The 26644-nt window shown below is 38.1% G+C and overlaps 2 protein-coding genes across 7 annotated transcripts in view; both read right to left on the bottom strand.

The window, feature by feature from the left end:
* The window catches only part of cep131 (centrosomal protein 131), a 49976-nt gene extending 31300 nt beyond the window's left edge, over positions 1–18676 (bottom strand). For both annotated transcript variants that reach the window (XM_088323102.1, XM_088323101.1), the window contains exons 1-11: positions 18530–18676; positions 16713–16918; positions 16546–16637; positions 10080–10170; positions 9896–10011; positions 7066–7170; positions 5769–5936; positions 2761–2878; positions 2581–2688; positions 1199–1373; positions 1017–1111 (exon numbers count right to left, since the gene is read on the bottom strand). In XM_088323102.1, coding sequence (XP_088179228.1) covers positions 1017–1111; positions 1199–1373; positions 2581–2688; positions 2761–2878; positions 5769–5936; positions 7066–7170; positions 9896–10011; positions 10080–10170; positions 16546–16637; positions 16713–16904 — 1260 coding nt within the window. In that variant the 5' untranslated portion in view covers positions 16905–16918; positions 18530–18676. The remainder of the gene's footprint in view (positions 1–1016; positions 1112–1198; positions 1374–2580; positions 2689–2760; positions 2879–5768; positions 5937–7065; positions 7171–9895; positions 10012–10079; positions 10171–16545; positions 16638–16712; positions 16919–18529) is intronic.
* Positions 18677–24839: 6163 nt separating this feature from the next.
* Positions 24840–26644, bottom strand: part of LOC148347011 (BAR/IMD domain-containing adapter protein 2-like) — a 40491-nt gene continuing 38686 nt past the window's right edge. For all 5 annotated transcript variants that reach the window (XM_088323734.1, XM_088323735.1, XM_088323738.1 and 2 more), the window contains one exon: positions 24840–25541. In XM_088323734.1, the coding sequence (XP_088179860.1) occupies positions 25508–25541 (34 nt within the window). In that variant the 3' untranslated portion in view covers positions 24840–25507. The remainder of the gene's footprint in view (positions 25542–26644) is intronic.

A 26644-nucleotide genomic window follows, 5' to 3' on the forward strand; every position in this document is an offset into this window, starting at 1 on the left:
CACTGCAAACCTACCAAGACCTGGTTGTCCCGCTACACTTTCAGCCCAAACAAGGAGAAAACTAATAGGAGACGCAACCAAGAGTCCCTTATCACATTACATGACAGGCAGGCCTACCCAGCTAAGGTGAGACAATCTGTGCATAAGACATCTAATAGACGTACTCTGAATAACTCTCCCCATTATGGAAGAGTGGAAAGAAGAAACCGCTTTGAGAAAGAATACCATATAAAGGCCCTTTAGCAAGTGGTCGCATGGGAGACACAAATAATATGTGGAAAAAGATGCTCTGGTCAGATGAGACCAAAATTGAAATTCTTGGGGCCGAATGCAAAGCATTATTTTTGGCTTATGAGTATCACTGTACATCACCCAGAATACACCTTCCCCACTGTCAAACACGGTGGTGGCAGCAACATGCTGTGGTGTTGCTTTTCTTCAGTAGGGACTGGTGAGATTGTTAGAATTGATGGGAAGATGGATGGAGCCAATAAAGGGAGTCAAATCTCTTGGGAGTCTGCAAGAGATCGGAGAATGGGGTGCAGGTTCGCCTTCCAACAGGACAAATACATAAATCAAAATCTACAATGGAAAGGTTTTAAACTAACAATATAAAGGTGTTTGAATGGCTAAGCCAAAGTCCAGACCTCAATCCTATAGAGCATTTGTGGAAACATGTGCAATTGATCATCATTAAAACTTAACAAACAATTCAGTTTCAACATGTCCCAAACTTAAAGAGCCATACCCAAAAAAAACTAGTGGCTGTGATTGCAGCAAAAAGAGGTGGTACAAAGTATTACCTACGTTTCAATATTTTATTTGTTAGCACTATGTAAAATGTTAAATAAATTGATTATTCTTTTACGATTGTGTCTCACTTGTTGTTGATTCTTATAAAATATTGGAAAATCATTGTCTATAAGTTTGACGCCTGAAATATGGCAATATATCATAAAGTACTTAGGGAGGGCAATACTTTTGCAAGGCAATGTAGAAAACAGAACATGTCATACCTGCACAGATGGTGAAGCCCTGTTACTGCAAAACACCGGAGAGACGGCTCTGAAAGTAATTTCGCTAAAGTCGGCTGCAATGTTTGGGAGGAAGTCTGTTGCCGTAGTCATACATGTAACACATAGGGATGCATTTATTAAATGTATGTCACAAATGCACACAGCCAATCAAAAGCAAGCACCTGTGTTGTTGGCTTTGGCGTGTGTAGGCGACAAGGTGACAGTGTTGGTTGGAGATGCGCTGCTCGGGAAAGTCCTGGGTGGCTTCTTCCCCGGTGAAATGGCGCTATGCCTCTGTAGCTCCATGTCCGCCTCTGCACTGTGATGGAGTTCCTGGGCTCTTTTCTGCTGCAGCTCCTGTATGGACCACCAGGGAGAAACGTTAACTAATTCAATGTCATAACGTATAAATATGTTTTCAAAGCATTGTCCCTGAGTGTCTAAACGTAAAAATCAAATTTTCTGTCTTGTTTTTTAAAAACTATTATAAAGGGTCTGGCGCTGATCACCACTAATGATCAAGTCTTGGAGTATCTTTTTTTAAAAGTATAAAAAAGAAAAAGGCGTGTGATAAACGAATAAATACGGTACTTAAAATCAGCATCTAGTAATATGCCAGTTATTTACAGTTTTATATTGTACCTTAAAAACAAGTTAAACAAAAATCTGTTATCTTTCAGTGTTTCAGTTTCGTTTTCTTGGCCTAGCGTTTCACATTTTCGGTATCCACCCACAATTGTTATTTTCAAGGGTTTGTACATCTTTTTCATAACCAAATTCAAGCACATTTTAAGGACTTTTAATGATGAATTTCAAATAGTCCCAGTTCTACCCGTAGGAAATAGAAACAGAAAATGTGATGAATCCTAAGTTAAATATGAAACCAGCAGACATAATTCACTAAATAGGGCATAGAAAATGAAACATGAAATAAAAAATTAAATGTTTTCTGTGCCCCGTTTTGTTAATGAATGCTGCAGTTTCCATTTGGTCTATGTTGTATCAAATTTTCTAGTTCTTTATTTTACTGACAGCAAGAGGGAAGAAGAAATGCAATGGCAAAGCGAAGCTACCAGAGCAGAGGTTTTGGGTTCATTTTTAAACAGACTTGTTTTATTTCTCTTCATTTAATGCGTGGTTTACCGCAGTGTATTTCAACATCTTTTGAGCCAAGACAAATTTCTTTCATTGAAAAAAAAATCCCTAACCCACCAATCGTGGCTGTTGCGTCTTCAGGAAATGTAAATTCAAATTAAATATGGCTAGACCACACAGGCACAAAAAATTGAATAGTTTGCTGCGGCACAGTGGTTAAAAAACACTAGTCTATTGAGTCAGAAAGCCAAGAAATATGGCAAAAATCTCAAACATTACAAGGACTTCACCCAGCATTTCAGCCATTTTTAGAGCTTGAAAACACAACATTAAAATTCAAGCATTTTCAAGAATTTCATAAACCCGTAGGAATTCTGTTTTTTGGTGCATCTGCAAAATGCATACATTCACTTCAAATCTTCTATTTCATCGACCAAATTGATTATCTTTCAGAAATGCTGGTGCTGACCTGGATAGCAGAGAGACGTGCCTGCCGTGCTTTTTCTTCACGAATCAGCTTCCTGTCATCTCGGGTCTTGGCGAGGTGACTGTCGGCCTCAACTCGCTCCTGCCACTCCTGAAAGGGAGGCACTTTTCAGCATTTACCTAGATACTGAAAAAAAGGGCTCTTTGGACGCAAAACAAAAACCTTTCGTTTGCTGTCCAGGATGCGTCGCAGTGCTGCTTGGTTAGCGTGCCGCCGCCTGATATGGCGTCTGTACCATTGCTGGATGGTGACTGCCGCTTGGTTGACCTGCTGGATATACCTGCAATATATATTGAATTGTCTTTATTGTTATTGATGTCAACTTCGTGAAACATTCTATGCAACAAGATTAGCAGTGTTCATTTTACCTCTGAAAAGTGATGGGTCCCGAGGACTAGCATGCTCAAAAATCTATGGGTCCCAACAGAGATCTATGTGTCCCCAAAATTTAGTGTGCTCAATGCCCTTACAAAATACAAAAAATCTTTTTTTTTTTTCAAACATGTTTATTTATGTAGTTTAACATGTTATATTGTACATGTGTTTCCTTATGTCATATATATCGTTAATAAACATTTTGTTGTGAGACACCGAGTTGCTCGACATGAATGAGGTTTATAATAAAAAAAGTTCAAAAATGAAGTCGCTTGGACGTTTACTGTAGAAGGAAAAAAAACATGCAAATATAATTAAGTAGAATAATACATTTTCTTATTTAAATTATTAATTCATTTTCTGCATTAAATTATTGTTGGTAATACAATCCAATAATTTTCACTTATAGACAGGTTTGTGATGTATATCTTTTATACTTTCTTTTTTTCTTAACTTCTTTATACAACATAATAATTCGTAATATAATGCGTCAAAGCAAGTGAGCCGTTTGAGAGCCGGCTCTCTTTAATGAGTTGAGCCGAAAAAGCCGGTTCTCTAAAAAGAAACGGACTTTCACTACACAACTCGAACTGGAGATCGGTTTGCAGACAAAAACTCGAACCGCGAGACCAAAACAACAATGGCAGATCTGCCACACGAAAAGTTTGAAGTGCGGTAAATCTTTGTTAATAAATGATAATGACAATTTCGTGTCAAAAATGTTGCGTCCCGGGGACGCACCTTGATTTGACACGATGCGTCCCCAGCAAAAATAATGCGTCTAGGACGCAGGGACGTGGGCAAACGAGAACACTGCATTAGACATGACACTCCAGGGTGAACATGTAATAAAGACTTTAGAGATAAAAAAAGATAAAAGACTATTCGGAAGGAACACACACACACACAAAAGGAAGAAAATAAGACCAAAAAGTTGCAAGCTATGTTTTCACGGTTTAGTATGCTCGTTTAGGGGTGTGATGACACTGGGGAATAAATATAGTTTATACTGTATATATACTGTGTATATATATATATAATACTGGCTATATTATATTTTTAGATATTATAGTCTAGTAATGAGGAAAGTAATATTTTAGTGTTCTTACACCTTTTTTCGATGGCCAAATTCAAGCACATCAGAGGGACTTTGAAATTCAATTTTCGAATTTCTCCACTATTAACAAAAAAACCTGGGGGAATCATGTATTTTGCAGAGCTACAAATATACAGACGCTCCCCTTCTTATGACCATTCGACTTACGTAAAATGGTAAATACGAACATTTTTTTCGGGATGACGAAAAATATCCGGACATTGCTGTATGTAAGATTTTGTATTGTGTGCACCTTTTTCCAAGTACAGGTCATTACTGGAGTGCTTCTTTTCCGTGGCTACCGGCATGTGGCTCTGTGAAAGGTCACCCAGCATCCACCCCAATGAAAAAAATCTGGCTTCTACTTCCCAGTTCGTGTGTAAACATACAGTACTACGTGGACTGAATCTCCAGTGCACATAACTGTGACATTTTTATTGTTTAACATCTCATGCATCCATTCAATATGGTTGGAGTAAAGTCTAAAGAAGAGGCGAGCCGTTTCTTTAGAAACGAAAGTGGAATAAGAAAGCTTGATGCGGTTGAGAAAATGGTCTGAACACTTTTTTTCTGCCACTTTTTACCACGGAAGAGGACCTCTTGAAGCACATCTTCCAAAAGTAAGTTAAACTCAACTTTATTTATTTTTATAGAGCATATCATTTTATGAAATGTTTATTTTTTATTACAAAACAATACAGGTTACTTATACAAACCACGATCGTCCGGAATCTCGTTCGTAGATGGGGCAGCGTCTGTATCTGCAATTTTCAAAAGCGTTTTCTAATCTTGCGTGTGCATTTATTAGGGCACATAAGTTTTAGATCTTGAGTAAATCGTTAATATTTTTTAAAACAAATCACTCTTCATATAGGTGTTGGGTAAACATGACAGTAATATGTAGTTTACATTTTCAGTTGCATGAAGCGGTGCAGAAAATGCATGGATGGAAGTTCTTCTCATTACAATTTACCACTAGGAAACACTGACCCATATTTTTGCATCACCCATAATAAATGTCCATAATTGATATGTAGTCCTAGCTCTTATATACATTTCATAATGCCCTGTTTAAGTGTAGCATGCACCTGTCCTCTTGGGCGCGACCCATAGGGGGATATGATGCTTTACAGGATGATGCCATACAAACTAATGCCAGCTGCCGCTGATCACGAGGAAAGAAAGCCAAGTCACCAGAGAGCAGCAGTTTTAAGCAGACTGAGGCAAAGATGAGCAGGGAGGGGGGAGAGAGCGGTCCAAGGAATCAAATGGATTGAACCGTTTTAAGGCGGTAAAGTATTTCCAACACTGTGTTGTTCATATAATTCTTTTGTTGACGATGTCTGTGTTTTGTTTGTTGATGCCCTTGCAACATCCATTGCAGCCTGGTCATCCTGGAAGGTGGATTACCACATGTGCGGGCCCTTCTAAAGGTTTCTTAATTTCCACATTCTGAGGATTTGAGTTTTTACTTCCCCTAATGTAGGTTTGAGATCAGGGAATGGAGTATTTATAGTCTGTAGACTATAGTCTGTACAGTCCTTTGAGACTTGTGATTAAGGGCTATACAAATACACATGACTTGACTTGTGGCGACAATTCTAGGCGTTTAAAAGCATTTTAAATGAAATTCAAGCAGTTTTCAAGGATTTCAAGCACCTGTACAAACCCTGTTTAATTAAAAGGTAGGCTGCGGTACCTTTCTGCCTCCTCCTCGGAGACTTGGCTGCGGTGCTGCGACAGTGGGCTGCCGAACCCAGCTGGACTTTTGTTTTTGGACGACACAAAGGAGAAGTTTTTTTGTGACTTTGTCAGGGAGCCGTTCTCTATTGTGATGTCGTCATTGGCGGTGGCCTTCAACAGATTGCTAAAAGACAAAGGTACGCAGTCAGAGACAGGGTTTATACACCTTTTTAAAGGCCAAATTCAAGCACTTTTTAAGACTATCAAGGCCAAATTCTCTAGTAGGAATAAAGTGTGAATCATGTATTTTGCAGATCCACAAATATATTCGCGATTTACAAACGTGTATTTCAAGTCATCAATTATGTCCACTATCTTCACACATTTTTTCAGGTCAACAAATATATTCGCGATGTGCATATGCGATTTTTAATCTAGCGATTGCATTTATCGCAACATATGATTTTTAGATTTTGTGTAAATCATGACTATATCTGTGGCTCTTAAAAATAAGTGTGTACATTTTTTAGTGACAAATCTCTTCCCATAAAAGTGTAGTTGCAGGAAGTTCTTCCCATTACAATTAACTACTGGGAACCGCTTCCTTCATTTTTTGCATGTCCAATAATAAATGTCCAGATTGATACGTAATCCTTGCACTGATACATATTTCAAAGTTTTCTGTTTAGGTGTGACTTGTAGCAAACGGTTAGCAAAAAAATCCCAAGTTAAGCAGGTTATCTCCATGAATTACCTTTCAAATGACTAAACAGAGCAGACTCTTCCAATGTGAAGAGTTGGACCTTTTTTTCTGCAAACTTTGCAGGATGCTGAAGATGAATTTGTTCCACATTTTAGCCATTAATTGCTATTTCCCTTTTCTAGCCATCGTTTGGTAAAACTGCAGCCTCTAGGCATCTTTGTTTGATGCACTTAACCTCTTAAGGATGATGCTAAGGGGCGATGACGCTTCAGATGAAAGAGCCATAAAGAAACAAATACCAGCTGCCGTTAATCATGAGAGAAGAAAAAATATAATGGCAACGCGAAACTAGCACAGAGCAGTGTCTGGTTCATCTTCAAGCAGACTTGTTAACCTTTTCTTCATTTAATGCAAAGTCTATCGAGTCAGACTGCCGACAAAACATGGTGACAATTTCAAGCATTTACAAGCAGTTCAGCCAAAATTCAAGCACTTTATAAACCTTGGAAACACAACATTAAAATTCAAACATTTTTAAGCACCCGTACAAATCCTGCAAAGATTAAATCGAGGGAAATTTACAGGGTTACGGAGGTGCGGAAGAACGTACTTAAAGGGCGGCTTCTGGTTGGAACTTTTTGGAGTCAGTGGCTTCTCGCCATGGTTGTTGTGCAAGATGGTCGTGACGGCGTTCCCCACGGCACCCTTGTTGCTTCTGAACAGGAGAAGAGGCTGTTAGGGAGCATACTCGGGAGACAAAATATTCTTTGCAACTTTCCACCACAACAAAATTAAACATTTTTAAACATATTTCTAAATGATTTCATTCAGAAGGCAAGTCCCAACATTTAAAAGATGAGAATATATTCAATTTCTTACAAGGAAAGTGGCTTGTGGTTTCTTTTGATGTGACCAGTTAGCATGGCAGTGTAGTATCATCTAACAGCTAGCCCCGGGGAAATGAATTGTCTAACTCATAATTACAATATTGATGTAATACACAGGGTTCACACACGTTTTTCGTTGCCAAATTTACGAATTTTTAAGAGCTACCAAAGGCAGTTTTCCAATTTCTCCAGTACCATTAAGAGAAAAAAATCCGGTTTGATCATGTATTTTGCAGAGTCACAAATATATCTGCAATTCTTACATTTGATTTTTATTCTTGCATGTGCATTTATTTTCACGTGATTTCTAGTTCTTGTGTAAATTGCGAATGTATTTGTTTTTGAGACAAATCTTTTCCCAATAAAGGTGTTGGTTAAAAATGACAGATATCCTGTATGTAGAAGGAAGTTCTTCCTATTACAATTTATCACTGGAGAAACGCTACCTTCATTTTTTTGCATGTCCATAATTGATACTGAATCCTTGCACTAAAACACATTTCATAGTGCTCTGTTTAGTTATAGCATGCACCTGTCCTTTTTGGTGCAACCTGTAGGGGGATGACGGTTATTAGAATAATGCCATACAAACTAATTACAGCTACTTTTTAGTCACGAGGGAAGAAGAAGTGCAATGGCACTGAAAGCCACCAGAAAGCAGTGCCACCATCATTTTTAAGCAGACTTGTTGTGAAACATGGAAACAATTTCAACCAATCACAAGCACGTCGCCCAAAGATCAAGCACTTTTCAATCCTTTGAAACACAACAGTTAAACTTGAGCATTTTCAAGGATTTCAAGCACCCGTATGAACACTGAACAAAGTTTGATATCGATTTACATCCATGTAGGGTTATTTTTAACCCACCCCTACTTTTATTTTGTTGAATGTTTCCATCTGGGATACGCAAATAATGGCCCGTGCGCCGGATCTGGCCCACCAACGGACTTAATCCGGCCTGAAGAACAAAGCTGAGAATAAATAGCACGAGAGATCACACAAAACAATGACCTGCAGTTTGAAATATGCGAACTGGATGCCACCAAAGCTAAGTACCACTCCCAACGCTTTATATGTTGACTTCCATCAACCAGAGAACATTTGAGGAAACAAACCATCCTGAGGTTATCCGACTTAAAATAAAAGTCGACGGACATATGTGTTGTTTAAGACAATACAATTGCATTCACCTGGGTTAAAAAAACACATTCAAAAATAGCACCTGGGTGTCTTTGATTAAATGTAAAGCTTTAGCTCTTTTCTATAATAGATATGAGCAAAGTACCCAAATTTAGGTAAAAAAGTAATATAGGCCCACCAAAAGAAAATAGTAAATATATAATGTAAACATATTTTGAAGAAAAATCCATTGTTATTTTGCTGTCTTTCTAATCCTGTATCTCTTTGTGTGCCTCCATAAAACTATGATTTTCATTGCGCTCATAGTCAATATTTAAATAGCTGGCTACATTTTTCTGTACTTAGATAGATAGATACTTTATTCATCCCCTAAGGGAAATTCACATTTCCAGCAGCATCCCTGAGCTGAGAACAGTACAATAATAAAGCCAAAAGAATACAATGTACAAATACCCAGTGTGACGTGCAAATGCCCACTGTAGCGTGTTATATAGAGTAACTAAATAGTGCTACACAGAATACATATTGCAGTAAGATTCGGTAATATCCAATGTAGGTGGTGTGGTTTAATGTGGGCCTTTACTCTGCCGGGTGGAGTTAAAGAGCCTCATGGCATGAGGAAGAAAAGATCTCTTCAGTCTTGCTGAACTTTAAGTTGAACTTGCTTTTTTTAAAATAATTTTTATTTATCAAGATATGAATTTTCATAGGCGGCACGGCGGATGAGTGGTTAGCGCGTCCGCGGCACAGTTCTGAGGTTACGGGGTCAAACCTTCCTGTGTGGAGTTTGCAAGTTTCTCCCCGTGCTTGTGTGGGTTTCCTCCCACATTCCAAAAACATGCATTTAAGGTTAATTGGCCAGTCCAAATTGTCCCTAGGTGTGAATGAGCAAGTGAGTTGTCTGTCTCTGTGTGCCCTGCAACTGGCAGGCAACCAGTTCAGGATGTCCCCTGCCCACTGCCCGAAAATAGCTGGGATGGGCTCCAGCACCCTCGCGACCCTACTGAGGATAAGCGGTGCAGTGGGTGTTCCACATGTATTGCTGAGGTCAGAGATTTAAGACTATCTATCCACCCCTATGCAAATCTTCTCAAACCGATACGGCCCGTTCCTCACATGGTTAGTCAGTGTCTTGTCATAATCATATTTTACTTCCATTACTATTTTTTTGTTTTTTGTTGTATTCTAATCATTGTGTGCATCCGTGTATTTGGTGTTTCAGGTTGTTGGGTTGGGATAAGGAGGGGGATTTTTTGTGTTATTTAACCAATAATGTTTTATACAGCAATTTGAGTGGAAATGTATTGGCTGAAAAGTTCTTGACAAATAAATTCGGTTTGATTTAAATCATTGGTTAGGCTTGTAAAAGCGTGTCTGAAGCAGGATTCTAAAAAGATTAAGTGATATCAACCTGTTGTTGGCAGTGTATGACGCAGTGGGGTCCCTTCTGTTTTTGCCAGTGAGTGGGTCAGCACTGGCGCCGCTTCGGGGACCGGGGAGAGGACCAGGCGTCCGAGGCTGCTCATCCTAACGTTATAGCAAAGGACATATGCTGAAAGTCTCGGAGTACAAGGATTAAGTGCATGTGCCAGTACCAAAATGTTCCAGGTTGTTCCATCTGGTTTCTTTCGGCCATCGGTGCCGCTGTCCAACACAGTCAGGTAGTCACCACTCTGATGGTCTGGACTGGAAGGGGAACAGGTGACAATCAACCATGCACATTACGAACACGCAAAAGTGAGTTGAGAAAGATGTTGACATGGTAAAAACCTTGTAGGAAAAATAGCGAAATTATTAAATGTTTGAACACAGGACAAAAGGCTATACAAACAATGTGAATTTCTTGACTTTGCATACACTGTAGGGCAGGGGTCCTAGAAAACATGACTCGTGAGCCAAGTTTGGCTCTTTCATGAGTGCAGTACTTTACGGTTCGGTTATCGCTGGTTCACTCTTTTGCAGATTTTGATTTGAATTGTCTTTATTGTCATTGATATCAACGTATTATGCATTGTGTTTCAATTAGAAAGCACTCAGTGGACAGATAACGGAGAGCGCTGTGTTGGGTGTGACTGTGTGTGCTGACAGTCAAACCGCGGGTTTGGGCATGCGCAGTCAATGTCACCGAATCAAAACAAACTGGGAAGGAAAGGGGCTTGTTACATTGAATAGAAATTCATCATTGAAATCAGACTCTAAGGCAAGTCTGTAGAGCGCAAACAAATGCTAAACACCAGCGACTGGTCTGTGGATTCAAATCAACAGCTGGCAGGCATGACACTACGGTACTGGTCTTCGTGGACAATGGTGGTGCGACATGATAACCTAACCAGAAAACAACAATGGAGTCAAAACGCCACAATGTGATGCGTCTGAGGTCACGTGGTTCATTTCTTGTTTTGCTTTGACTCTGAGGGAAGCGTTGGGGCAAGGATCAAGTTACCCTCACATTTTTTGTTTCAAGCACCAGAAGTGTGGGGCCCCTCGTCCAAGTCTTCACTGAAGGTGAAGCCTGAGTGCTCAAATGTACCGTATTTCCCGGACTATAAGTCTCTCCGGAGTATAATTCACACCAGCCAAACATGCATGATTAAGAAGGAAAAAACATCTAAGTCGCACTCTGCGTATAAGGCGTATTTTTGGGGAAATTGATCTGATGAATCCAACACCAAAAACATACGTGCCAACACATTATACTAACGTTACACGTCCGTACGTGTTTTAGATGACTCTAGCATAAAAAAAATGCTTATCCAATATATGAGCTTCACTCTAAATCACTAAATCCAATCAAATCTTTATCCTCTGTGTCACTTTTACCTGTCAACAACTCCCGGTAGGTCCCGGATGTAGACAATAGGCCGCTTACTTTTTGGGCTTTTACGTTGAAGTCAAGGTTGAAATGATCAACACAGACCTACAGCGCCCTCTCACAGTTTAAAATTCAAATAACAAGTCAAGTTATATACAGTACCGTTATAAAAATGTGAAATTAATTGATATAATAATGTCGTAATAATTTCACATACAAGTCACAACGGCGTATTAGTCACACCACCAGCCAAACTATGAAAAAAAAAAAGATGCAACTTAAGTAAAATACAGTACTTGCCTTGGCTAGTCACATACTGTATTCACAATTTTCCCTGTAAAATATCCTCAAGTGCCAGGAAGCCGCTAGGGGGAACCAAAGAGCCACATGAGGCTCAAGATCAAGTTTAGCTGATTGAAAAGTCCAACTTTGTTTTGGCCCCAACGCGTTTTGTTAAAATTTTGGCTTTAAAAAAAAACTTGAAATCGAAAAAGACTTATGCATATGTAATGTAAGTTCGTCAAGCTGTTTTACATCCGTGTACCAATTATACCGGAACATCATTGACGCACAGAGACACAGGCAGAAAGGGGGTTGGGCGACTGTTCAGCCAATCATAATCAAACACAAAGCACCAGGAAAGTCCGTGTAGTAGCGAAACCGTGATAATAAAATCGCGAGACAGCAAGAAATTTCTGTACTAGCGTTAAGTAATGCACACTGTCCCTTTAACAAAGTGCAGATGTTTACCATACTGTGAAAAAGTATTTGCCTTGTTCCTGATTTTGGTGTTTTTTACCTATTTATCACTCAAAGGTTTCAGATCATCAAAACAATTTTAATATCAACACAAGGAAATACAAAATACAGTTTTGAAATGTTGATTCATTTTATTATCAACGATTTACTTGAATGTATTACAATAGAAATTATAAATGAAAAAAGGAAAAATATCATAGTCAGTTGTGTGTATAGAACACCGGGCTCAAATCTGGAAACCTTCACAAACTGGGCTGAAAAAACATATTCAACAATAAGCGCCAAAACACTATTCATTTGTGGAGATTTCAACATCGATCTAATGAATCCAAACAACCATAAAAACATTGATGACTATATTAATATGATGTACAGTATGAGTTTGTACCCAACTATATTAAGGCCTAGTAGACTCACTTCACACAGTGCAACACTCATTGACAATATATTTACAAATAATATGGAATTTACAAATGTCAGCGGGTTACTGGTTTGTGATATTTCTGATCACCTACCAGTATTTACAGTATATGATGAAAAGGTTACTAGACAAGAATCAATTAAGGATTATGTTTACAAACGAGTTAGAACTGAAGCGACTATTATATCACTGTATGATGACTTAGTTAAACAAAACTGGAATGCTATATATGGTACAGATGATGTGGATGGTGCGTTTGACATATTTTTGGAAATATTCACCAACAAGTACAACAAAAATTGCCCAATGAGACAAATTAATATTAAGAATAAATCTGTAAATCATCCATGGATAACTAAGGGTTTACATAATGCTTGTAAGAAAAAAAACTACTTATATAGAAAATTTATTAAACTAAGAACTAAGGAAGCCGAAACCCGGTATAAAACGTATAAAAACAAATTGACAGGAATATTAAGAGCAAGCAAGAAATTATACTATACCAATTTATTACATCATAACAAAAGTAATATCAAAGGTATTTGGGATATATTAAATAGTATAATAAAAGGAAAGAATGTAAGCAATGCATATCCAAACTATTTTATTGATAAGAACAGTGAAAATTAGAATTTAAATCAAGTTGTGGAGAATTTCAATAGTTATTTTGTAAATGTTGGACCAGAGCTCGCTGCAAATATCCCAGAGTGCAGTGGTAAACAATTTGAGTCACTAATAAAAATGAACTCCAAGACCATGTTTTTATCTGGGGTTACGGAATCAGAAATCTTAGACGTGGTTAACAACTGTAAAAACAAAACGTCTATGGATTGTTTTGACATCGATATGGTACTAATTAAGCAAATTATAAACAGCATTGTGAAACCATTGACCTACATCTGCAATCTATCATTTCTAACAGGCACATTTCCAAATCAAATGAAAATAGCAAAAGTTATACCAATATACAAAAATGGGAACAAGCACATTTTTACAAACTATAGACCGGTATCTCTGCTTCCTCAGTTCTCTAAAATATTAGAGAGACTTTACAATAATAGACTGGAACAATTTGTAGATAAACATAAATTGATTAATGAAAGTCAATATGGTTTTAGAGCAAACAGATCAGCAACAATGGCAATTATTGATGCAGTAGAAGAAATCACCCACAGTATAGAAAAGAAGAGATACGCAGTCGGGTTATTTATTGACTTAAAAAAAGCATTTGATACCATTAATCATAATATACTATTAAAAAAACTGGAAAGATATGGCATCAGGGGAGTGGCTTTGAAATGGATTCAAAGTTATTTGACGGGGAGGAAGCAATATGTAAAAATGGGAGAGTTTTCATCTGAATATTTGGACATCTGTTGTGGAGTACCACAGGGTTCTATCCTGGGACCAAAGCTATTTAATTTATATATTAACGATATTTTTAATGTTTCAAAACTATTGAAAATAGTAGTATTTGCAGATGACACTAACATTTTCTATTCAAATGATAACTATATGGATTTGGTAACCTGTATTAATCGTGAACTAATTAACCTAAAAGTATGGATGGATATAAATAAATTATCTTTAAATTTAAATAAAACCAAAGTAACATTCTTTGGTAATCGTAAGGCAAATCAAAATTTAGAAGTAAAAATGGATGGTGTCACAATAGACATTGTATCAGAAATTAAGTTTTTAGGGGTCATAATAGACAATAAACTAAGTTGGAAAACACACATCAGACACATACAAACAAAGGTATCTAAAAGCATTTCAATAATTAATAAAACCAAAGTTCTTTTACATTATAATGCATTGTATTTATTATATTGTTCTCTCGTTCTGCCATATTTAACATATGGTGCAGAAGTCTGGGGAAATAATTACAAAAGTTCACTACAGCCCCTTTTTATCCTTCAAAAACGTGCAATAAGAACCATACACAGGGTAGGATATCGGGATCATACCAATATTTTATTCATGCAGTCCAATTTATTGAAACTGGATGATTTAATAAAATTTTTCACTTCACAACTGTTATTTAAAGTCAACAAAAACATAGTGCCAGAAAACATACAAAGATTATTCACTCGGAAAGAGGGAAATTATAACTTGAGGGGCTGTGGTGAATTCAAAATCCCAAAGGTGAGAACCACCAGGAGAAGTATGTGTGTGTCTGTGTGTGGAGTCAGACTTTGGAATAATTTGCAAAATGAAATCAAACAATGTCCAAATATCCATGTGTTCAAATTTAAATACAAAAAAAGCATTACTGGCGAAATACAGAGATGAAGAAAATGGGATATGAGGGAGACTGGAAATACTGCACTTCAAACCATGGCTAACTTGTTGTTATTGTGCTATTATCACATCAGAACTGTTATAAATATTGTGTTTATTTTTATTGATATTATCACTGGTGCCGCAGTGACATTATGTGCATTATGACGTTGAGGGATGGGTATTGCGAAGATTAGTGTATAAAATATGTGATTATTGTAACTTATAATTATTGATATCTGACCTATGTAATAAGTATATCCATGAGATTTTGTTGTATTGTACACAAGAGGGAGCTATCTATAAAATGTATTTAATAGGGAAGATAAAGGGGTAGGAAAAATAAGCATCTGCTTCTGACTACCCCTTTTCGAACATTTTGTGGGACATTATTTCGTTGTTGACTCATTGTTTTTGTCCTGTTTTTATTTTTATGTTCGAAATAAAATTTTCATTCATTCATTCATTCATTTTATTAAATGCAATAAATATAACTTAAAATTAGTTTTATCTGGTTATATCAGTATCAGAAATATTTTATTAACACTCCACTTATTGAAACATGAATATTTTGTTTGTTTGTTTGTACATGATTCAATTGTTTGTTTGTTTGTAAATGATTCAAATTGAATCTTTTCTTCCGGCGCCGTCACGAATGGCAGCCACTCCAGCAGCTCCCGTGTTATTTTCGATTGTTCTCGATTGTTCTCAGCTCAGGGATGCTGCTGGAAATGTGAATTTCCCTTCGGGGATGAACAAAGTATCTATCTATCTATCTATCTAAATAAATATATATATATAAATATATATATATATATATATATATATAAATATATATATATATATATATATATATATATGGCCCTAAGTGAAACCTAATAGTGAGTTTGGGTCATCTTTGGCAGCGTTAACAAAACTCCAACGTTTACGATAATCGGTAATGAGTCTTTCACAACGTTGTGGAGGAATTTTGGTCCACTCTTCTTTGCAAAATTGTTTCAAATCTGCCATATTGGAGGGTTTTCTAGGATATACACCCCGTTTAAGGTCACACGCCGGACGTTTTCCTTCAAGATTTTCTGGTACACACCAGCATTATTATTCCGTAAACCATAGCAACTTGTCTTTGTCCTGAGGCGGGGAAACAACCTCAGGTGTTTTCACTGCCACCAACATGCTTTACAGTTCATGTATCCACTATAAGAAAGATACTGGCCAAAAAATGGCATCCATGGGAGAGTTCCCGAGCGAAAACCACTGCTGTCACAAAAAAGCACGATGAGTACTTCCACAATTTCCAAAAAGCATCTTGATTATCCTCAAAACTTTTGGAAAAACATTCTGTGGACTGATTAGTCAAAAAATGAACACTTTGGAAGGTTTGCAGCCTGTTACATTATGCATAGAATTGTCACAGCATTTGACAAAAAGAACATGCTGCCAAATGTAAAGCATGGTGGTGGCAGTGTAAGGGTCTGGGGGTGCTCTGCTGCCTCAGGACCATGACCTCTTGTTGTAGTTGGTGGCAAAATGAATTCTTGTGTTTACCAGACGATCCTTAAGGAGGTCTTCTTTTCACATAGGGCCAGTTAGGTCTAAATTATTGTCTGTGTCTTTATAAATGGAATCAACATTTCAAGAGTGCATATTGTATTTCCTTGGGTTGTCTTGCGTGATATTAAAATTAGTTTGATGATCTGAAACCTGTAACCGAGTAATATAATGCAGAAATCATGAAGAAGGAAAATACTTTTTCACAGCACTGTAAGTGATATGACTTTTGTACCTGAGTGTAAGGTGTCCATGCTGGTTGACATGCGTGGTGCTGTTGGATCGCCGCATATTTTTAACCGAGCGAGGGCTCCCCACCCCATCGACCTGTAGGGAAGGATGGATGTTTTCACCAGAACTCAGAAGCTCAAGTTTCATGACGTCATGCAAGTGGCTCATCACCATTGTGTTCCGCTTCCCTCGGGCCTCACACGGCGCAGACACTGACACGGAGCGGGCCAAAAATTTGCCGCCGTGATTGATGCCTACGCCGGGCCTCTTGGAGAAGGAGAGCCGCGAGCCGGACAAGCTGAGGTCCAGGGCGTCCCCTGGTGGAGTTGCCGAGATAGACGAAGGGCTCCGAGTGGTGTGCATCCTTCACTCGACACCTGCGCAAATGTTGACAGGCCGTTTGTTGACAACAAATCAATGTATCATAAATTCTGGGCTACAAGGTAGAGGTCGATCGATTGTCGGCACCGATATTTGGAAATTTGACGGATACCAGTATCGGCATTTTTATTAATTCGACAAGACGATTATTTAGGCTCAGATGCAGCCAAGCCTCACCCTTTCTTCCCTCCCTGTCTCACAAGCTACCCATCCTGCACCTTCTGATTGGATGAGTTACCAAGGGTAGAGCCACTGAAGCAGGAAGAATAACGTTCGAGAGGAGTATACAGCGTCACCTATGCTAACTGCTGAGTCTCGACATGTCTGTGAATTAAGTCAGCTGATAACATTAAGTATATTAATTGTCTGTGGTAGAAAAGCGTGTGTGTGATAAAGATATAGCGTAAAAAGTGTAATTAACTTGTTTTTGGGAAGCATGTTCAGGTGGAGACTGATATATAAGTGCTTATCACAACATTAGTTTATCAATAAAGCATGTGTGTGTTTGTGATTGAGAGGGAGCAAAAAAAGCTAGTTACAGTGGGAGGCTTAGTGATTACCTACAACAATAACCATAGTTTGTAAGTCAGGCTCTCAAACAGAGGAGTTCCAACACTTCTCAATATGCAAGCTCATTAAAATTTCCATGAACCTTTTAAGTGAATTTAAGTCATCCATCCATCCATTCTGTGGTAGGGTCGCAGGGGCGCTGGAGCCCATCCCAGCAATCTTCAGGCAGTTGGCAGGGGACACTCTCAAGTGGTTGCCAGCCAGTCAACTTATAACCATTCACATGCTCATTCACACTTACGGACAATTTGGACTGGCCAATTAACCTGAAATGCATGTTTTTGAAATGCGGTAGTGTAACCGAAGTGCACAGAGGAAACCAATTCAAGCACAGGGAGAACATGCAAACTTCACACTGTAATCAGAACCGGGACTTCCACAATGTGGGGCTGCCACTGTGTAGCCTAATTTAGGTCATGTTGGTTGTAATAACATTTTTATTTGTTTAGGTTTTTAATGTAGCCTACCTTAAAGCAAGTTTCTGCTATGCTCAATTTTTTTCCCTAACTGAGTTTTTGGTTAAGTGAAAGATTAGTCATGTTAGTTGTATTAAAATTTTAATTTATTTACTGTAAAAGATTCAGAGAGCTAGTGAACTCAACAAATATTCTTTGTTTTTTTGGCATTATTAAATATTTCTTAGGCCATTTTTTAAGTGTTTACAGTAAATGAATATCGACTCAAAATATCGGTTATAGGCCCGTTTTTCCATACTTATTAACGGTATCGACTCTGAAATATCCATATCGGTCGATCCTTAAAACACATTAGAGATAACGCAATATTAAACTATTATCCCAATTCAAAAATAAGCCAGTCTGCATGCAAGATGCTGAATAAAAACTCATGGCGACGACGAACGTATAGCAACGTTTATTGTTAATTTTGAGAAATAGTAGTTTGACACAAAGTCCCACCATTACATATTGGGAAAATAATTCCTTTAAAAGGGCCATATAGCAAAAGCTAACGTTTTTGAATGCACAAGCTAACGCCGTCTCGCATCCTACGCACCGTGAAACGTCAAAAGAACTTACTTAAGCGTCTGACCAGCAGCAACCTGGAAGAAATTGGAAAATTGGAAAAGAAAACGTCGATGTAAACAAATGCGTTGCGTCCGTCAACTTTCGCCAAAATTGGAACGAAAACAATAAAGCTAAAATCAACATCTGCTCTTCACCAAGAAGCCGATTCGTCCCGCCTACTTTGGTACATCATTGGTTCCACTTGTGTTTTCGCCTCATGTCCTCAGCTCTGATTGGTTAATTTTAATTTTACGTCACCTTTTTGTCGAATGGGCGTGTAATATGAGTGCCATTTGTTGTGTATAGTTATGGGGAGGCGTGGCGTCTCAGACAAACGACGATTAAAAAAAAAATCTCCGAGAGAGAGATAGATTCATCCATCTGTACAACTACTGCACCGTTTATTCTCACTAGGGTCACAGAGAGACATCGATTGATAAACAACCCATTAGAGCAGAACCATTTTTTGTTTTGCAATTCCATTTTTTGCAGGGTCACTCACCTGTTTCCTTGCAAAATATTGGGATCCTGGATAAATTTGTTCTGACCTGAGAAAGTAGAATGTAATTTTGAGAAAGCTGTTGAGTCAGTAAATTAAAAAATAGCCAAGTCAGCTTTTTGGGGCAGTTTTCATATCTGGGGTAACCTTATTGTTTGTAAAAATGGTGTTCTGGCATGTAATTTTGAAAGAAAGCAAATGCTGAGTCAGCAAAACCAAAAGTAGTGAATTTATGTTTGGGCATTTCTCACATATAGGTCAACTCTTTTAACTTTCAGCAAGACGCGGTGGGGCATATTTCACACTTAGAGTAACTTTCCTGTGATAGATAGTGTTGATATTAAATGTTGGTGTAGCCTGGGATAGTGTAATGTCTTTTTTTTAGACATTTTCACCTCTAGAGTGACCTGCGTGATGCTTGTGATTCTAGCACAGGCTGGTCTTTGTTTTTTTCAGACGACTCCATACGGCTCAGACCTGGAAGCAGAAGTTCGGCGTCTTCTGATCAGCCATCCTTCTCAAAAAACTCTTCCAACAAGATACATTTTGGTTCACTTGAGGTAAACCAAGAATATATTTTATAACTAACTGTTTTTGGTGAAAAGGCAAAAAATATTTTATTTCCGGCATGCTATGAAAGAATTACGGGTCCTCTAAATAGGTTAATTGTTTTAAGCAGCTTTATGGTTCAATAATTTCATTATTCCTACTGAATTTCTTCCCTGTTCCCATTTTCTAAGACTGCGAGTGTTTGTGTAAACAAAGTCCTTTTATGCTTTTGTGATTAGATTCTCCTTTGTCATGTAGATAAATGTAGTTTTTAGTATCAAATACGTGCAATTATTTGTGTGTCTCCACTATGATATTTCTGGACTAATTTATCACTATCCATATCAATGAACTGAAAAATTGATAACTTAAAGCTAAAATTGAAATATGTAAGAAGATTGCTTCAATCATGATAAATTCTAGAGACAATATGCGGCTATGTCGATTAATTTCGGATGGGACACCGTTAGCACTGCTTGCTAGCCGAATCAGTAATCACCTAATTAGATTCTGTATTATATATACAAGGAGATACATGTACATTATATTTTAAGATTCCACCCAAAAATATCGTCAACAGTATTTTGAAAAGGAAACCCTTGAGTCTTATCAAAGCACCTGCCTGATTAGGTTTGAACAAAGGACAGGTGTTAAACTGGGATTTGGGGGGAATGGAATGGTTGCAGAAACCATAGCATAAATATCTTTTGTATACCAGTGTCATTGTCAAACTCTAACCGATTACAGTTATATAATAGAGCAGTGGTTCTCAACTGGTCTGACTTGAGGACCCACCATTCCACCTTAATGCAAAGCTGCAACCCAAATTAAAAAAAAAAATCACTTCTCAAAGTTTTTGAAAGAAATTATTATGCACTTTAATGCAGAGATAGTAAAATATATTCACTTTTTAGAAAAAAAACAGCAGGACAAAAAGGACGTCATATAATGTATATACGGATCAACTGTAAAAGCCTACATCACATATAAGCGACCCCCTAAGACTGCTTTAAAATAGCAAGATACTAAAAGAAATGAATACCTCGAATATCCATAAAATGTTGACTAAAATACTGATAGTTATGTTGATAAGATTAATATACTGGTAATGATCTAAAAATAACAGCAGCGCTTCAATGGCAGACACTTGTGCAACGGTTTGTATTTTGCAGTCATTTCCTTCTTCCACTTAATCGTTGTAATCACCCTTTTCCACTTTTCCTTCCATTTATTAAGTACTTTCCTTTTTCTGCCCACAAAAACGGTTCCCAAGAAATAAAACATACAAAATCAAAATAAAATAAGATGTGGTCCTCTCTCCAACAGCGACGATTGACTGAGTAGGAAAAAGAGATCAAGCAGGGAATTATCGCCATATACGTAAAAGGAGTGTCATTGACATTCTTAGTATTATTGTACCAAGGTAAAAACCAATGACCTGCTTTGGGGTCCCAACCCACCAGTTGAGAAACACTGACTATATAATAAATACACAAATAAAGGTTTCTACTTAGCGGATTTTGACTATCACGAGGGATTACTGTAAAAATAAATTAATAAAGATGACATGATTAAATCTGTTCTGGTCCCTCTGTCCATTTTATAATGATATGTAGCCATGGAGTACAGAAAGTTTTCCTGCAAGGCGCATATGTGAGACTTTTTTGGTGTTATGTGCCAGGTGGTAGCGTTGAAGACGAGGCGTTCAGGGCCATCTGCACGCTTGGCAGATGGCGACCTTTAGCATGGGGTCATGCAAGTCAAAAGGCCTCGGGGCAGCCGGCACACTTTGACGGGGGCTAGCTGGAGAACAAATGGATTCCTTTAGTCCGGGTTCCACAATGGAATTGACACGCTCTCAGGTTTTGCAATTGGAAGCATAGCAACAGAGCTGGAAAAACGTTTGGGCTCAAGGGACACATTTCACTCGAGAAACACGACAGATGGGTGTCTCGTTAAATAGTTCATTTTGAAACCTGAACAAGAGAGCTATCCAATTTGCTTCTCTGACTTGCAAAAATTCATGCAGAAATGTAAAATAATTGGCTGCATTTTGGAGGGGCAAGGATATTCACTCTGTGGTTAATAGGGTGATCCCCCAATTATTTACCAGTTTACTGAAGTCGATGAGACTGATCATTTGAAATACCGTATTTTCCAGAGTATAAGGCGTACCTAAAATCCCCAAGTTGTCCAGAAAGTTCTAAGTGTGCCCTATAGTTTAAAATTAGATTTACTCTACCATTGTTCTGGAGATCCTGGTGGAGAAACTCACCCATCTGGGGCTCTCCTACTCCATCTGCTGCTGGATTATGGCCTTTCTCTGAAACCACTCGGCAGGCTGTGAAACTTCACCGACACATCCCTTCCAGCCTAAGCACTAGGTCCCCCCACCCCAAGAATGTGTATACCGCTCACTCTGTATACCTCTGTATACCATCCCATCCCACGAACACAAATGTGAAGTTTACTGACAACACCAACAAAGTGGAACTCGTTTCTAAAGGGTATGAGGCGACATACAGGAAGCAAGTGGATATGCTGATTGACGTTGTGTTAGAAAAATAAACTCATACTCCATAAGATCCAAGTCATGCTTGACTTCAGGAGGGCAAGAACAGACCCAGCTCCACTCTTCATCTATGGAGACTATGCAGAGAGGGTCCACTGTCTACACATCTACAACTACCTCTCCTAGTCCACCAACACCAGTGACACCACTTCCTAAGGGTTCTCAGGAGGAACAACCTGGAACAGAAGTTGCTGGTGTTCTTCTATAGAGCCACAGTGGAGAGCATTCTGGCACAACCTATGGTATGCTAGGAGCACGGCAGCAGACAGGTAAAACATAGGGTGAGTAATCAACACAGCACAGAAGATCAGCTGCTCTCTGGTCATTTTGGGGCACATTACTAGCTTGCGATATGCATGAGGGACTCGTCCCACCCTGACCACCACCTCTTTGACCGGTTGCTCTCTAGCAGGCACTATAGGTCCTTAAACCGGTTTGTCCTCGTTTTAAAACACGGAGATAGCTTCTTACCCAGGGCCATGTACCTTGCAACTCATTTTGACGTTTTTTTTGTTTGTTTCAAAACTTTAGCGCACAAAACTGTAAAGACAAACCTCAGACCTAATTGGGAATTTTTGGTGATGCTAAATGTTATTGCACTTCATTTCATTGCACCATTGTTACATTTCAGTTTTTTTGCTCATTGCACTGTAATTGAAACTTAGGCCAGCCTCAAAGCACTACATTGTAAATATTGTTTGCCTATTTATCCTTAGTCTTTTCTCTTTAAAATCTGTAGTACATATTTACCCCCGAGTACCATGTCTAAACTTGTTGCATACAATGTGTTATAACTCTGATATGACAATAAAGACAATTTAATTATATTTGATTTAATCCGGTGCACCTTATATACTGGAAAATACGGTTAGCATGGAGCCTAAACGCCAACGTTAGCCCTGTGAACACTGCGTGCGGCTGCCTAAACAAGAACATAACAAGCGTTGTTAGCTACATATTAATTATTCATGTATTTATATTATAGCTACTTCACAGATATAAGTAACATGAACTCGATAACAACAATGATAGGTTTATTTTTCATACTCGATATGATTGCCTTGGTCCAATCTTTTTGGTTTACTGCATTTATCCACAAATCTTTTTCTTTGATCCTGTAAAACTTCAATTTACAATCACGCAAGGTTTTTTTCTTCATTTTTGGCACACAAACACACAACATGGCAACATTTTCAAACCAACTTGCAGAAATGAATACTTGGTTTCTTCAGTGTTTTGACCAGTGCGGAGTTTAGTTTTGCTTCCAGCTTCGACTGTGACATCATGTGTGACGCAGGTTATGTTAAGGTCTATAAGGATGGTCTGCAGAAAAAGCACGTCTACGTGGTGTTATAATATTTACTGTAGCAAATATTTGGTTTTTAAAGCTGCACATTCTTTTAGAATCCAAAGAATTCAAGAAATCACCTTCCATTGTTGACACTTGTCTGCCTCACAACGAATCGTGTCTGTGACCATGTGTGTTATGACTGAGTCCCACATGGTTCGGTTAGATTAGGCCTCTCAGATATTAGACGACTTGAGCTGAATTGCAAGGTAACTGACTGTCCTTGCTGGACAACCTTCCTGTCTAAAAGCACTCTTGCACCCATTACCCAATTTGAATCATTTAAGACCAATGCGTACCGCTCGTTAAAAAACAGTTATAGTGTCACGGTCGCCATGACGACCAGTATGCCACGCCCCCGAACTCAAGCTGAAGCAGATCAGCTGATTGCTGTTCTGCCATTTAAGGCTGGATTTTGGGTTTGGCGGGTGCTGGTTCATTACTCATTATTCACAATCCCGGTCTGTTATGCCTTGTCCTGTTTTAGTCTGTTATGCCTTGTCCTGTTGAGTTCGTGCCGGAGGAACTCTGTATTGTTCTGTTTTGCCTCGGAGTATTGGGCGACTTTTATTTTATTAAATAAAACCTATGGATCGTCAACGCATTTGAGTTCTCCCTTCATGCCTCCTGCCTCCGTTCTGGTCCGGTCACCTTCCACGCCACCACGTCTCGTGACATATAGACGAATAAACAAAAGGAAAATGACTTAAATAAAATATCAAAATTTGATAGTAAATATCTGATCATATAACTAAATTATCAAATGAAATGAATTATTTTAACCAGTAAACAATTATTTGTTATTCCATGTTGATAGTTTTGTATAAAAAGACATCACAACAAGAACCAATAGCAAGTCTTTAGTTATTGCAGGCAGAACACACACGTTAGCGTAGACGACACACGGGACCTAAGATCACCGATAGCAATTGTCGGCAAGACATTCACTTTAAAACCCAAATCTCTCCTTTTCTTCATTTTGACTCCACCAAGATACAGTGAGATTCAAAATGGACGAAAAACCCGATCTAGACAAGCTATTGCAGTGTTAATTTCTCTACCGGGAAAATTCCTCGATTTCTTGGATGATTGGAAATATCGGTGATCCGAGTGACTAGATACCCCAGTAGGTTCCCTACCGAGCACAACTTCGATCAGTGAATTTCTTTGGGGGCGGTAAGCTAAAACCCAGGATTTTATTACCCTTACAGGAGGCTAAAATACCCATGAGCCTCTCATTTATCTTTACAGTTCTTATTCAGGTGCCTACTCATCTTCAAGAAAAACTAAGCAGTGTTTTCATACTTGGTGAGATCCTTTGGTTGACAAACTGCACCAGTTATTCGAGTGAATATACCTTTGTGATTCTTTATTGTTGTATTGGTTGAACTCTATTATTCAGAGTTACAATTTTTTGGGTGGTGGTACTGCCTTTAAAGCATGCATTTCCTCTGTACAGAATTGAAACAAAAGGACACGCCGCTTGTCTTTTGGCAGGCCTGCAAACCTAAATTGCTAAATAAATAAATATCTGATTTGTGTGTAACAACTCAGAAAGAATTGTTACAGTACATATTGTAGTAATAAGTCATGTAAACAAATATACTGTACATAATCATGGATGATGATATAAATATATAAAACAATGCGATCTCTGGAACCTTTAAATGATGTCAATGGAAATATTAATGTCATTATGCAGGACTATGTACAGCATGTGAAAATGTCATCCATCACAGAGTTGCAATAACATGAACCGGTGTTACGGCATTTCTAAAAGTGCTCATTGATGAATATCATGATAAACATTTTCTACACAATGTGTGTGGGAATATACACACACACACAGCACCAGCGTACACGTCAATAATTAAACTTCTAAGAATTTTTTCAAGATTCTGACATTTGGTGCATGGTCTAACATACATTTGTGACGAGGGAAACGACCCAAATTTCTCTATTATTCTGGTGAGGTCTTTTCCTGTTCCTCCTCTTGCAAGTAACAATTTTTGCTGTCCGTCTTCACACCGTGGAGATAAGTTTCACTTCAGAAATACTAAAAACGACAGAAACAAACATACAGATCAAAAATCAGAGGGTGACAAATGAAAAACATTAGAATGTACAGGAATCCCTTGCAATTTCACGGTTTATTCTTTGCGGTTTGGCTGTTTCTTGGTTTGTCATTGCACCAGTTTTAAGACAGCTGCTAGATGCAGACTGATGCAACCCACCTGAACCGGACAGGGACATTAAAAGGTAACGCCCATTCCCAGAGAGATTGTGAGATGCTGACGAGCTTGTATGTATGGTTAAAGTAGCATGAAAAGGTACTCTCCTCTCGTGAGTCTTAGTAATTTAGACAATTTATAGATCATTGTTACACCCACCATTTCACAATGTCACAAGCAACGTTGGGACTGACGCACTTTAGGTGATGCCCTGAAATATGAATTAAACATACTTCACAAGAAATAATGTATATTCTTGCCAAAAGAATAATGAAATTAGGGGGTCATATTATATGTGCATAAAAGAAAATTAAAACAAGGGGGCTCAAGTTGGATATAGCCACTCAATGGCCCACAGCCATGCCGTGTGCTCAATGGCCCCTCCTTCCCACCCGCCACTTTTGCCGATCTCTTCTACCTGTTCAGTCTCGATTGTTTTTAAGAGGGACCACATCTCATTTTATTGAGATTAAGTGTGTTTTACTGCCTTTTTGCCTATTAAAATGGATCACAAAAAGTTAGAGATACAAGGAAGTAAAAGTAGAAAACAGTAATAACAATGATTGAGTCGAATAAGGAAATTATTGCAAAATATGAAAATGGTGTACAAGACTTTTTTTTTTTTTTAAATCTTTATAACTGATATATTAATCTTTATTATCTACAAATCTTATTATTGTTGTTTAGGTACACTATTCATATTTTGCATACATACAGTATTTCTTCTTGAATGTGGTCATTTCAATAGAGTTTTAAGGGGTCAGCTTATATGCGAGTACATACAGTTATTGCCTAATTAAATTGTAAAACGCTCATCAAGATTCAAGAACTACAATTAAAATTTCACTCATTTAATTTAATTCGGGTGTATGAATTGAGGACTTGACTTGTGAAAAAGTTAAAATATTGAGTACTGTTAAACCTCCCA

This window comes from Urocampus carinirostris, chromosome 19 (assembly GCF_059441175.1).
Source record: "Urocampus carinirostris isolate Australia breed hairy pipefish chromosome 19, RoL_Ucar_1.0, whole genome shotgun sequence".
Lineage (NCBI taxonomy): Eukaryota > Metazoa > Chordata > Actinopteri > Syngnathiformes > Syngnathidae > Urocampus > Urocampus carinirostris.